General features: G+C 45.0%; 1 protein-coding gene across 6 annotated transcripts in view; it reads right to left on the reverse strand.

The window, feature by feature from the left end:
• The window catches only part of FRMD4B (FERM domain containing 4B), a 198,044-nt gene that overhangs the window by 108,189 nt on the left and 75,487 nt on the right, over positions 1 to 14,368 (reverse strand). For 2 of the 6 annotated variants that reach the window (XM_034775351.1, XM_034775348.1), the window contains exon 1: positions 11,856 to 12,123. The exons of 1 other annotated variant lie outside the window; for it this stretch is intronic. In XM_034775351.1, the coding sequence (XP_034631242.1) occupies positions 11,856 to 12,017 (162 nt within the window). In that variant the 5' untranslated portion in view covers positions 12,018 to 12,123. Of the gene's footprint in view, positions 1 to 11,855; positions 12,125 to 14,368 lie in introns of those variants that run through there. 3 more of the 6 variants (XM_034775350.1, XM_034775354.1, XM_034775349.1) reach the window with 3 other exon arrangements.

Genomic DNA, 14,368 nt, shown 5'->3' on the forward strand with positions numbered 1-14,368 from the left:
GAACCGGGTAGGCGGAACTACCACTGAAGTTGATAGAAGTTTTGAACACAAAGCAAGCGCAGAATAAGAGGTTCATAGTGGGAACTGGAGAAGATTATTTTTCTCTTCATGCTGATAGTTGCTTGTGCTCAGAATCATACAGGGAAATAGCTGCATATGCATAGAATAGCTCTTCAGTATTTTTCCATTTTTGTGTTCCTTATTACTGCACTTAAAATAATTAAAATTAATTAGCCCAGAACACATCCACTAGGGCCTGATCCTGTTCTCACTGAAATCAGTAGTCAGACTCTTAGGCCCAAATTTTCCTGCAGTGGAGTCCCCAGAGGGTCAGGTGGCCTAGTGGTTAGCACACCTGGTTTCCAGTCTCTCATCTCCCAGGCAAAAGGAGGGCAGAGATATGTGGCTCCTACCCTTTGGCCAGAGATGTCACAGTCTCAGTCTACTTTGCGGCCATACTCTCAACCAGGCCTGGTAGGGGGACCCAGGTCCTCCCTCTCCACCAGGTCCCAGCCCCTTTGGGGAGTTGCACCGGTAACATCCTCCAAGCTGAAATGCCTAGTATGCTGTCCTGGGCCACTTTCTACTTATACCCTCCTTTGCTTGGGGCATGGTCCCCTACAGTCCCAATAATCCATAACTTAACAGAGTCCAGAATGAGCAGAGCCCCACAAGGCCTGCTGGTTCTTGAAAGGGGGGTTGGAGAAGATTATCTGGGGTCCTTACCAGCGCTGTGGTCCATCTCAGGGTCAAACTTCCATCCGGCTTCCAGGAGAAGGTTTTATCTTCCCTCCAGCCAGTTCACCTTCCCATCCCCTTTCCCCTGGGGTTCTGGTCTCCTTTCAATCTGCTCCTCTAGTCACAGCATGCTCTGCTGGCCTGGAGGGATGGGGCCTGTACTGTCCTTTAACACCTTTGGGCCCAGTGTGGGGTTTGTACATCCTATCACAAGTCCCCAAATCGAGACACCTACGGTTTGATTTTCAGAGCTGCTGGGCACTTGCAACTCCAGCTGAGATCAATGGGAAGTGCAAATGCTCAACACTTCTGAAAATGCAGCTTTATATGTGTAAAATTGGACTTCTAACGACCGGGGCATCCAAATTACAGACCACATTTAAAAGCCTGGCTTTTATTGACTTCGGTGGAAGCAGAAGCACTATCGCCAACCCCACACATTCAAACATTGTGAGTCAGGCCCCCAAAACTATGAGATTGGTTTAAAAATCATGAGATTTCTAAAAAGCAACAGAGGGTCCTGTGGCACCTTTAAGACTAACAGAAGTATTGGAGCATAAGCTTTCGTGGCTGAATGCCCACTTCATTGGAGCTTATGCTCCAATACTTCCGTTAGTCTTAAAGGTGCCACAGGACCCTCTGTTGCTTTTTACAGATTCAGACTAACACGGCTACCCCTCTGATACATGAGATTTCTAGTACATCTTTTTGGTTCTCTATTTTTGCCTTCTGTCTTTTGAGCCTTTTGGGTGCACTCTGATCATGTTTTCATGCTTTTTTTTTAAAATGCAAACTGAGATTACCACCTGATCACATGACTCCAGGGGCGGATGCTTTAAGAATAGTACCCAGGATCACGAGACATATAATACAATCACTAGAGTTGGCAATATTGCAGAACTATGGCTCTGGTGTTCACACAGATTCAATAAGTTACAAATCAGGGTTGCAGCAGATAAATGAAAGGGTCACAGCTGACATGGTTTTAGTAAAAAGGTGTGTTCATTTCATAAAAACCCCAAGAACCAAGATGGAAACTAGACAGTGAGTCATTTTTCCTTTTAGCAGCAACAGAAAATGTGACTGTTACCAGTGCGATGCCAACTTCTGCCCTGAGTGGAACAACAACCTCGGTCAGGAATAACAGGGACATGTGGCAAGAAAGAGAGAAGGCTGCAAAGCCCTTGGGAGGTTCCCAACATAGGTTGGCACTACATAATTCGGTTGTACACTTCGGGCATATGCAAGTTTTCTGAGGGGGAAAAAAAGATCAGAATCTGAAAAAATATACACAGTGTACCTCTGGGTGCACGGAGGACTAGCAGGTTTACAATGGCACCATCAAACCAGGCCCCCCCTCCTCTTGAGGTCCCGCCCCCACCCTTGCCCCACCTCTTTCCACCCCCATTCCGCTTCTTCCCTCAAGGCCCCACCCTCACTCCAACTCTTCCCCCGAGGCCCTGCCGCTCGCTCTTCTCTGTTGCCATCCCCCACCACCCCCCGCATCCCCTGGGTCACCCTTGAGGCAGGAAAAATAAGTGATGGGGCCATGGCCCCCTGTTCCAGTGCCCTTGTTTCCAGTTGTCCAGTTTTCGACCGGAAAGTTCACTCGAAAAGTGGACCTGACAATGTCGTCAACACTGCTGACTGGACACTGAAAGTCCAGTTATAGGAGTGACTGCAACGAGCCTCCCTGCCAGGAGGGTGGGAAGAGCCGCTGCTGCTGCTTGGAGGAGCTGCCGCTCAGCTGGAGAGGGAGAGAGAGAGAGAACGAGCTGACTCCCAAGGACCCGGCTTTGGAGGAGAGAGGTAGCTGCCCCAGAGGGGATCCTGTCCGCCCGCCCTGCCCTGCCCTGTTTGTCCCCAGCCCCTGCCTCGCTCTGGCCAGGGACTGACCTCCCCTCCCCTCGCACTGTGCTTTTCCACAACTCCTGCCTCACTCCGGGAACCGACCCCCTGCTGTGCTCTTGCCCCTGGATTCCTGCCTCACTCTGAGGACCAATCCCCTCCACCCCATGGGAGCCTACAAATATGTTTGGTGCCAGGCCCACATAAGGTTAATCTGGCCCTGGCAGGGAGATATAGGGACATGCAGTATTTTGACCGGTGATGAGGGCAAAAGGCAAAAGTAGTAGGAGTCTAGTAGCAAGCTATAGTTCTGCAACTGGAAATGCCACTGGGAGCAGCATTCCTTTATGGTGTTTAGGGTTTGTAGCATCAGGCCTTTCAGTTGAGGCATAATCCATAGCCAGCTCTAAAATGACACCCCCCTCCCAGCCAAATTCAGGTGTGGGGAGAACAGTTGCATACTGGTTGACATCAGTGGAGTTCTTCATCTACACAAGGCTAAATTTACCCCTATGGAGTCACATTTTAAAAATTCATATGTGCAATTTCATGTCTAATGTGTGGGTGCAATTGCTGCGATTGCACATGCAAATGGAGGCTTAGACTCACAACTGGCTCTTGCACACACACACACACACACACACACACACACACACACACACACACACACACACCCCNACACACACACACACACACACACACACACACACACACACACACACACACACACCCCGCTCTGAACAGGCAACTGCGGTAACTGCGAGCAACAAATGCAGCATTGTGAATGCAGCTATAAAGTTAGGCTCTAGTGTTCCCTGGTGGGAACCTCCTCCAGGAAATAGCATCTTCTTTTTAGAAGAAAGGGGAAAGATCACAAAATGTTAAACTGCCACAAACTTAGAAGCAGAAGTTAGTATTAAAATGGATGACAGCTAATTGTGTGGCCTGGCATAGAAAAAACACTTGTACTGTCAAAGTGGCACACCAATGCTTTAGATTTTTACAAACAGAAGTAAAAGGCAGTGTGATCTATTATAAAGGGCAAAGAATGGGAGTCAAGGACCTGAGTTCTAATCCTGGCTTGGACCTAACCTGCAAACTGGGACGTGTCACTTCATCTCTCGGTGCCTTTATTTCCCTGATCTAAGCTGTTTGGGGCCAGGACTTGGCTTACTATGTGTTTGTACAGTGTCCAACAGAATAGGGCCCTGATCCTGATGGGGCTGCTGTAATATGAATTAATAATACTAGTAAAAAGTCAATGCAATTCACCAGATTGGTTCATTATGTGTCAGAAATTCCAAACACAAACATCACAGCCCCTTGGATGGAGGGACGCAAACAGGTCATCTTTAATCCAGGTGATTTTCAACAGTGTCAAATAATGAATGGTTCCTGGACCCTACAAGTGATTAGACACAGAGCGAGAGAGGCAGACAAAGTCTACATGACAAGAAATTAGTACACTTAAAAAAAAAAATTAAAAAAAAGGCTGAAAATAAGCATGTCCCCCTTTGTACTCTTATTCAGGATTTTGGGTGAGGTTTAAGGAATTGATCTATAAATGGCTTAGAATCTTCCTACTGGAAAGGCTGCCTCTCTTCCTGTGGTATACAGCTACACTAGAGATCAGCATAGACTTTCAACCTAGGGTGCACTGTTGGTACAAATAAGAAAGGGCTCCTTTCAGGGGATTCTATGCAATGGCCCTAACTGCTTTGGAATTTGCTCTCCCTTTGCTCTGAAATACCCTAGATCTAATGACCTTCAGGGCACATAGCAAAGTATTTTATTTTTCCTGGGCATCTGAAAATAGGGAAGGGGAGAATTAAATGGATGCTGGCAGAGGGCAAAAATTTGAGTTTTTACATTGCATGGCTTGCTGATGGAGGCTTAGAATGGATTACGTGGCCTCACATTCAGGGTATTATTTGTCTTGTATTTTTATGTTACTTACTTTTAATCATTTGTACAAATCTAAAGAAACAGTAATTTACAGAGAGAAAGAATGAATGTGCGTGTGCGAGTGTGTGTGTGTAAGGATAACTTAAGCTAATCTATCCCAATGCTAATAACATTATCCTCTTTACAGTCACTGAGAATGTGCTTGTCTCCATCTGTACAGGAGATCAGTAGAATTACTAATGACTAATTACGACTCCGATGTCTTAAGAGTGATGCCCTGATTTTTAGGGACAGTAAAACTAGAAGACAAAGATATTGCAGTATTATTTTAAGCACTCGCTGTCCATTTGATCTTTACAGAACACAGGCAAATGAAAAGACAATGATAGAAACCAAAAAGGACAAACAGAAATGGAAAAACACAGTGAGCTAAAATTTGCCCTAAATTCCATTTATGCAAACCCTTCACCCAATGAAGGGGAATTAACCAGACGTTCTGGAGAAGACTGAAATATCTGTGGAAATGAAATACAAGGAGATTCCCCATTGGACCCCGCTATAAGAGTTTGTTTTTGAAAACTAACACCAGCTACATTTGAAATGTTAACGTATTAGTGAACCACATCAGACTGAAAAAAATTACAGCTAATATAAATGGTTAGTGAATAGAGGCCACTGTTTTGAAACTGGCACTGAGACATCTAGAAGGAAATGAGATGAAGCTCATAGTCTGCTTATGAAGTTTGTCTGTTAAAATGGGAGGGAAGGGGCAGCACAAAAAAATTATTTCATTTGAACAAACTCTTTCAGACAGAAACTGTTCTATCATGAGCTCAAATGGAAACGTGTCTGGCAGAGATATTTGGAAAGTTGTTTTTGGAAAGTCGAATGTGTAAAATTAAACCTAACTCTGAACTGGCAAGTTGGGGTGTGCCCTGAGCAAAGCTCTGTTCTCAAGACTTCAGAAGGTGTTAAAATAGTTTAAAACTTGCTTTCAGTTGCTGATCATAAAGAAAACCATTGCACTGTGTCGGAATGTTCCCTGGTTGCGTGGGGCGTTTGGGGGGAAAAGGGACCTTTTAAATAATCAGTAAAGTCCAAGACAAAAATACAGGAAGTATTTCTGAAAGGCATAATTGCATTGATTCAAATCCATTTGCAAAACTGACCTATAACCACAGCAAAGGTTTTCAAAAGGGACTCACAATCCTGGGAGCTCATCTTGAGACACTTAAAGGGACAGGTGCTCAGCACTTTCTAAAAACCAGGCCCCTTTAAAGGTATCTCATGTTGAGCTTCCAAACATGGAGACACTCAACTCAGTCGTCACTTTTGAAAGCCTCGGTCAAGACTCATATGAGCAAAAGCACTGGCCATTGGGCTGTATCCTGTGAGGTGTTGAACACGCTTCAACTCCCACGCCCTGGAGTATTCCACACGCCTCAGGCTCAGGCCTAGGGAACGGATTGCCTTTTCTTCTATGACCTTGAAAAGGAAAAACTAGAAAGTCTCACATTTTTGGTCAATATCTGTAAGAAAAATAAATGGTAGGGTGGGGTAGTACAGGAAATGAGTAGTTATAGCTGTCCAAACTAACTGCATTTGCACCAGAGGGAAGCAGAAATTGTCCATTTCCTCTCTTATTCCTCCACCCCAAATTAGGTGTGGAACAGACATATGGAGTGCCAAGCTTCTGCACTGTTGCTTCATCAGCGATTTCTCTACCTGACCTGGAGGAAACAACCTTGCTGAGGTTAAAATGAGCTTTGTCTATACATTACACAAGTTCAGCATACGTACCTGCAGATCAGACTCTGACCGACATAGGTTGTTCAGTTATACACCTAGTTTAAGAGGTGCCTCTTCCCTACTCGGTTTTTATGTCAGACATATGTTGATAATGGTGCCTCAGATTTTTATGGCATGATTTTCCTTGGGCATTAGAATGGCTTCTCCTGTTATGTACACGTGGTACACACACCCACACATGCCAACATTAACAGCTGAGCCTGGAGTCAGTTGTGTTTTAACTTGCAAAACCCACTTGTCCACATGTCCTCAATTTGCCCCAATAGTCTCAGAGCATGAAAATTCTATCGCCTGACGTGCAGGTACTAACAATGGAAGAGAATGCTCTGGGATACATGCATGCAAAGTAACATGCAAGGTAGTTTGGGGATTCATTGATAATCAGGCCAGTGGTATGACAAATAACCACTATGTGGGAAAAGCGCCGGTATAGCAGGTTCATGTATCCAACATTGCTCATTAGTCTCAAAGAGAAAGAGAGGGAGGATCCTACATAATATGTTCTAGCCCAGTTCTCTTTTCTCTTTACCTGCACTGAAATTAGATAAAACACAGATGTCCTTTAACTTCAGAAGAGAGATATCTGTTTATTTGAGGTGAATGAAGTCACGTTATTTTTACATTGGAAGAAATGTCCCCGACACTCATAGATGCTTAAGTGAGCTTGCGCACCTCAGAGGGTCTCCAGTATTATTTCCCAGTGGCCCTGCAACCAGCCCAGAGAGTTACAGATATTACTGCAAAGATGTCACACCCTCTTTCCTCCCTCCCCCAACCAAATGGGTACCATGCTTGGAGACATCTAAGCTGCATTTTTTATTTGGGATTTTGTCCAAGCCCTAATGGTATTCGCTCTTATTAACTTGCCAAAGTTGCAAAGAATGTCCATGTCATCTCTTCCTCAGCACTTTGCACCTTTTGATGTTGTTTCTAGGACAGACTCCTGGATGCTCTATGCTGTATGGAAGAGACAAGATTCCTTGGCATACAGATTCAGTTCTCTGTGACAGGAGAAATTCATGTACTGCACATTTTGTTCTTTTATCCAGGGTTCAGAGAGTATTTAAGAGGGAAATAGGACACCTTGTCCCCTGCCTACATCACAGGAATTCCTCCAAATAAATAGGACTGAGCAAATAAGCATCCCAGCTTGGTTGACAACTCTGACAGCTCAGGTGATTACAGGCCTCCTGAGGAGGAGACAGTTTCAAGTCCCTCCCCTGGGGATTCTTTGTGTGAAAGACAGGCTGCCAATTCTGCGTCAGGGTCCAAAATGAGCAAGTCCCTGTGTGCAAGTATCTCAGCGTGTGGGTGCCACTGAACGGTCAGTCAGGTCTCCAAGGCAGGTCTCTGTGGTGCCACTACCAAGAACAGAGGCCTCCAGGTACTCTGTCCACATGACAATCCCTTCACCTGAATCAAGTTGAAAGGTATAGGTGCGGAAGTTCTAGGGTATTTATTTCCCCGTCTGAAGTCAGCTCTCTTTTTAGGTTAAACATGGTTGTTGGGCTCATGGCTGAATACTGATGAAAAACTCATTCACCCTTTAAACTCAGCCTTTCAAGACAGTCATGAAAATTTACCAGCCCACGAAACAAAATCCTACTGGCCCTCCCTTTACCACAATGATTTATAGTGATGAAAAAGTGAATGGCGTTTTACCCTCTTGAAAAACAGAAGTTACTGGCCCTAGGTTAGTGGTTGAGGCACATAAATCTAATCACCTCTAAACTCTTCATAGTTAAACAGCCGTTTTAATACCATCCACCTCGTCTTAAACCATATTTACTCTAAGAACACCACCGTAGCTAGGTTTCTTAATTATTCACAGCTGTTAGCTAGTTAAACCATGCATGCCCTGGAAATCGAGATATAGGATGAAATATTTGAAACCAATGAGCAAATTACGCCTTCAGTGTTTTTACATACTAAGAAGTGACTATTGCCAAATCTTTTATATATGGTCTTATTTCACCTCTGGAATATGCCACAAATTAAATCCAGAAGGCTGTGATTATTTTCATGCAGTTAAATCCTTTTTCATCGCATGAAGTGTCTGTTCAGTTCAACTCACTACTAAAAGGATGAGGAAGAAATGTACCTTTATGTCATTAATCTGTCAGAGGTACTTATGGGGTATCAGAGCACTTCACAAACTTTAATGTATTTATCCTTCCAGAGCCCCAGTGCTCCCCATTTAAGTAAGGCATAGAGAGGCTATGTAGCAGGACAGGGACATGAACCCAGGTTTCCCAAGTCCTAGACTAGTGCCCTAACCACTGGACCATCCTTTGCTCTTTGAGAAACCTGCTCATATATAGGCTAAGGTTCAATGCTACATTGAGGTCTGAGATTCTCAAGCTTCTTGCGAGCGTTACTCCACCCCAGTCAGTGGAGTTACATTCGGGTAAACTCGGAGTAATACAGTGGTGAATTGGGTCCTGCAACTAAACATGCAGTGTCAAGTTGGCAAAGTCCTTGGGAGCCTAGCTACCCAAATTAATCATTCCATGCTTCCACAGTTCAAAACAAACAAAAACCAAACAACTCAACCCCCCTCCATCAAACTATGTTTTTAACTAGACCCTCGGATGTTCAAACATATACTCATGGCATTTCATTGCAACAATTATGGGCTCACTCCTGCTCCCACTGGAGTCAATGGGAGGATTGCCATTCACTTCAATGGGAGAAGAACCAGGACCTAAAGCAATAGATTGTGGTGCATCATTTATACAACCCCCAAGGAAGGAATGTTCAGTGTAGTCATTCAACCATTTCCCATATTAATAAATAAAGCCTGAAGGATTATTACACAACCCAATTTAAAAATCTGGGGGTTGAAACCTGATTTGCGCAGCTAGAGGGTGGCTGGGTACACCCCAAGGCCTAGCATACGGAGCAAGCATTCCCAGAAGCGCTAGGCCAGGGGAGGCCAACCTGAGCCTGAGAAGGAGCCAGAATTTACCAATGTACATTGCCAAAGAGCCACAGTAATACGTCAGCAGCCCCCTACCAGCTTCCCCACTCCCAGCGCCTCCCACCCACCGGCAGCCCCATCGATCAGCACCTCCTACTCCCTCCACGCACCTCCTGATCAGCCGTTTGGTGGTGTGCAGGAGGCTCGGGGGAGGAGGGGGGAAGGAGCGAGGGCAGTGCAGGCTCAGGGGAGGGGGCAGGAAGGGGTGGAGTGGGGGCAGAGCCAGGGGTTGAGCAGTGAGCACTCCCCCCCCGGCACATTAGAAAGTTGGCACCTGTAGCTCCAGCCCCGGAGTCGGTGCCTATACAAGGAGCCGCATATGGCTCCGGAGCCACAGGTTGGCCACCCCTGAGCTAAGCTGTTTGGCCCGCCAATGCATCTAGTGGCTGTCCTTTCACCAAACGGAGTGAGGCTATCCACACTGGAGGTGTGGCCAGGCCCCTCCCACAACTGCTGAGCACTGGCACAGTGAGCAAATGTTACATTTTTCCAAAGCACGCATAAGTCCAGCTGCTGATCATGCTACTCAAGTGCCCTTTTGAGGCATTCTGCTCTCTCTACCACTGCTGGGAATACATCTTCCACTAGCACTCCAGGGTGGGGCAAGTGCACAGTTTGGCACTAGAGGAGTAGGACACAAGGAGATGCAGAGTGCACATTTTCACTTTGTAAAATGCCCGTAAGTGTGAAGGATGTGTGGGTGAAGGTTTCTTTAAAAGGATGCCACATGCCTTCTTTGTAGAAGGAGAATCATGTGGTGGTAGGCTCAGAGCACAAGACTAAAAAAAATTAAAGATATAAGCAGATTAAACCCTCAGCACCAACCGTTACACTCAGTAGCTTTGGACAAACAAAAATTTGCATGATCCTTGCTTCTAAAAGTTAAAAAAAAAAAAAAAAAAAAAAAAAACTTTTAAAGCCCCTTTAGTAAAATACACGGATTAAGTCCTTGCTCAGAGTCAGGGTATGGCTACATTACAGAGCCTATATTGGCATAGTTATGCCGCCACAGAAGGAGTATTTCTATTGGTGTAGGAACCTCACCTCCCTGGATGATGTTAGCTATGTTGCCAGAAGCACACTTCTGTCGATGTAGCTGGGTCAACACTGCGGGTTTTGCTGGCATAGCTATGTCGGTCAGCGGTGTGGTTTTTCCTCACACTGCTGACTGAGATAGCAGTGCTGACATAACTTAAGTGTAGACCCAACCTCAGTCTTTACTCTGGCAAAATTCCCACCTAGAACAATGTTGCCTTTCTTAAGAACTAGGATTTTGTCTTCAGAAAGATGGAGTAAAAACTAAGAACGGTCTTTACATTTTGTACCATATACCTTTTAATATACCCTTAGGAGTCCAGGCAGTTCAATTGCCAGCCTTCGTTGGAATGGAATTCAAGGATGTGAGGTACATCCATATGGCCATACAAGTGCCATTTTGCTGGACAAACATCATAAAAAAAGGTTCTATGCAACTTGGCCAGTTGATGTTCTAACATTCAGAAGCCCTTGCCTTCATTTTAGAGCACCACTCCCATTTGTGGGCATAACAGAGATTTAAATAAGATTTCATATGTAGGGGCAGATTTCCATTTGATGTGGCTTTCAGATGGAAGTTACATAGCGATGGTTTTGGAGAAGAGGATTCCTACACACTGCGTCATTTGCTAGAATACAATGTATAGGGGGGGAAATCAGCCTCATTGTAATAAATGTTTACGCCTATGGTGTGATCAGACAAAATCACTGTCTTACAGTCAGGAAAAACAAATAAAGAAAACCAACTGCCAGCAAGAACTGGCTCCAACTGTGATTGGAGAACACAATACTTGCAAATATGTTTCTGTATTTTTTGTCTGCAAGGCAGGTGCAAATGAAGTAGTAAAGAGAGTATCTGCTAAAGCATACTTCAGAGTACAGTTATCTCAGGACTAATTTTGGTCAGCTTTTCCTTGGATAACAACCATTTCGTGATGCAAAGTATTATGGTATATATATTATGATATATTATGATGGAACTTTCCTTAATAGCTATTCGGGAAATGCAAATAAACTAGAAAAAATAAGCTACAGACACTTTCTCCTGCCACAGCATTTTTATCTCAGACAGTCTGATGCAAATGCAGGCTATGTATTGACTTAAACCTATCAGATTCAAAGTACAAGTGACTGTGAGAGCAACTAACCAGTCTCTTGAAAGGCTATGATAGAAAGGACAGTCAGTCTCAAAAAATAATTTTCAACAAATCAGCCTGCAAGATGCATTTTACACAGCACCAACCTCTCATGCAGTGATTTTACAACACAGACACACAGAGCTGATTAAATCATTTGAACAGAAATATTTAACGACTCCTCAGACTTGTAGATTTCAAAACTGACTTGTTATCTTAACACAAGGGAGGCTGGAAGCATAACTTTAGTATGAAGCTGTTAATTACTACAAACGTGCTGTCTTATTAAATGACTCTTTAATCACGATCTAATACACACACATACCACTACTAGGAATTAGTACATTTCTGCTAGACAATACTCTGGCATTTTTAAAAGCAAACAAAAATTGCCATAGGTTTACCTGATAAACTTCTCTGAGACCACACCACGTTCTCATCACTTGATGGCAAGCTCTCACTCTCTGTGTGTACCACCTTCTCAAAGTCGATACTGTCAAGTTCCAAACAAACCGGCTCCCACCGAAAAGCAAGTCTTCTACTCCGCACATGAACACCGAAGCCATGATCTACTCTTTCAAAATCCTCTCTTCCTGCCTCACTCTGTGTACACAGTTAAACGCCTGCCGTTAGAGCAGCTTCATTTTATACGGCGTGCAAAGGGTAGGGGTGTTGCGAGAAGCCAGGGTCAAATCTTAAAACAAAACTCCTCTTTCACTGTGCTTCCTGGGCAGACACAGAGGCATGCTCTGGGTGTTGCTTGAAGTCCAGCCAACGGCTGCAGTAGCTCAGCCCAACCAGCAGCTCACACAGCAGCCTTGTACTTCTTAACAGCTTATATAAATCTCTGTTAAGCTTCAGTAGCCACCACTATGTATTCTAATTACATTTTAACCCCTTTTCCAGGTTCTCGGACAACAACCCCGTGTATATACGCTACAGGAAAAGAATTGAGGGAAGTGGTCCTGATTAATACTCTCCACATTTTGATACTCAGCAGGCACTACACACATACCTACAGCACAGTATGTATTCACACACACACACACACACACACACCCTCCATCACCTCATTATCTGCCTGAAAGGGAACAGCACTGTCATCGGTTCCTTCTGGCTGAGCTGTTGATCAAATAATACGTTCGAAATCCTGCTTTAAACACCTTCAGGAGAACGCTCACGGCAATAAATATATTCATGTCTCTTTTAGCATGGCTATCGGAACCCGCAAACAATATGAGGAGAGCATTCCCCTGGAGGCCACATTTCACGTTACCGTATGCCTCCTGTTTAGTAACTGCGTCTTATAATGATGAATAAGGCTGACCATCAGCCTGCTAAAGAGAAATCATTTTGATCTACTGTTAAACGAACATAATCCTATTAATGCAGCACTTGCTGCCTTAGAAAAGCAAACAGCCTCCTGCAAGCTGAGCACCTTTGCAAACAGGCAACAGGACATAAACACTCTGAAATAATAGCCCACAAGAGAATCCCAGGCTTGACTCAATAGTCAGTATAAAATTAGGCAGCAGTTAATTGTTAACGCCAGAGAACTACACCTTTTGTTTGCAGGCTATTCCTTATTAACAAGCTAAAGGGTTCCAAAGAACGTGGTCAGTAGGTAGGTTTTGTTTGTGACCCCTAAAAACACACACTTGGGCAGCACAACGAATGGGAAGTGACAGAGTAGCGCACTGCTGAATCAACAAAGCAAGGTGTACATAGAAGAGTTGTCATGTCCATATTTTGGCAACAGTTTGGCACTGGATAGTGGTAAGACCCCACTGAAAATTTTCACCGATTCATTTCACATACAAATTGGGACATATATGGTGGCAGTACTGAGATAGAACACAGTGTGAATTGCCATACATGCCAACAGCACTGAAATCAAGTACCACAGAAAGGAAAAGCACAGAGGAACGTCCCATCTTGTTGGGAAAGGAATAACCAAAAGAGAGACAGGGGAGAACAAGTTATGAACAGCTACAGAGAAGCCAGTTGAGCTATTCAGAGAAGAGCAGCTCAACACAGAGGAGTGGACTTAGGGTACGTCCACACTACCCGCCGGATTGGACGCGGATCGATTCCCGAACGTGCTCCCCGTCGACTCCAGAACTCCACCAGGGCGAGAGGCGGAAGCAGAGTCGACGGGGAAGCCGCGGCCGTCGATCCCGCGCCGTGAGGATGGGAGGTAAGTCGATCTAAGATGCGTCGACTTCAGCTACGCTATTCTCGTAGCTGAAGTTGCGTCTCTTAGATCAATTCCCCCACCCCCCCCCAGTGTAGACCAGGCCAAAGGCACAGCTGGTTGGCTTGCTGGATTCTGACAACAAGAAGTGGTCCAGGTTCGCAGAGAACATCCAGCCCATTAGCAGAGGGTCCAGCAGGTGGGGGAAATCTTGGCGTCAACTCCCCGGAGAGAAGCAGGGAAGAGGCTGACAGAGGTAACATAGAGGCTCCATCCAGACCAAATGCAGCACTGCAACACGGACAGATCTACAGGTAGTCCAAGAGAAGATACAGCTGGAGAGGGACAGACTTCATCTGGAAACCCAGCTACTTGAAGAACGGCAGTGAGAGATTGCAGACAAAGAGAAGAGAAGACAAGGATCATCAACATCACCGTGAGACAGAGAGGCTATGTCAGGAAAATCCTAATCTGGTAGATGGAGTCAGACCCCAGGTGCCAGTGCTGGTGGGTACCAGAGACTCCAAGTTATTCCCTCGCTTTAGGGAAGGGGATGACATAGATGTGTGTCTACGTGCTTTAGAAATGGGGTGTGAACTGAACAAGGTGGGGCGAGGTGGCAGGACACCAGGTTCCAAAACAGGGGGTGGGGAGTGCTATAGGGAAGGTCTGTGCCTGGAGAGTGTGTCTAGGCTCAGTATCGGAACCAGCAGATCACAGTAT

This window comes from Trachemys scripta, chromosome 7 (genome assembly GCF_013100865.1).
Source record: "Trachemys scripta elegans isolate TJP31775 chromosome 7, CAS_Tse_1.0, whole genome shotgun sequence".
In the NCBI taxonomy this organism is placed as follows: Eukaryota; Metazoa; Chordata; order Testudines; family Emydidae; genus Trachemys; species Trachemys scripta.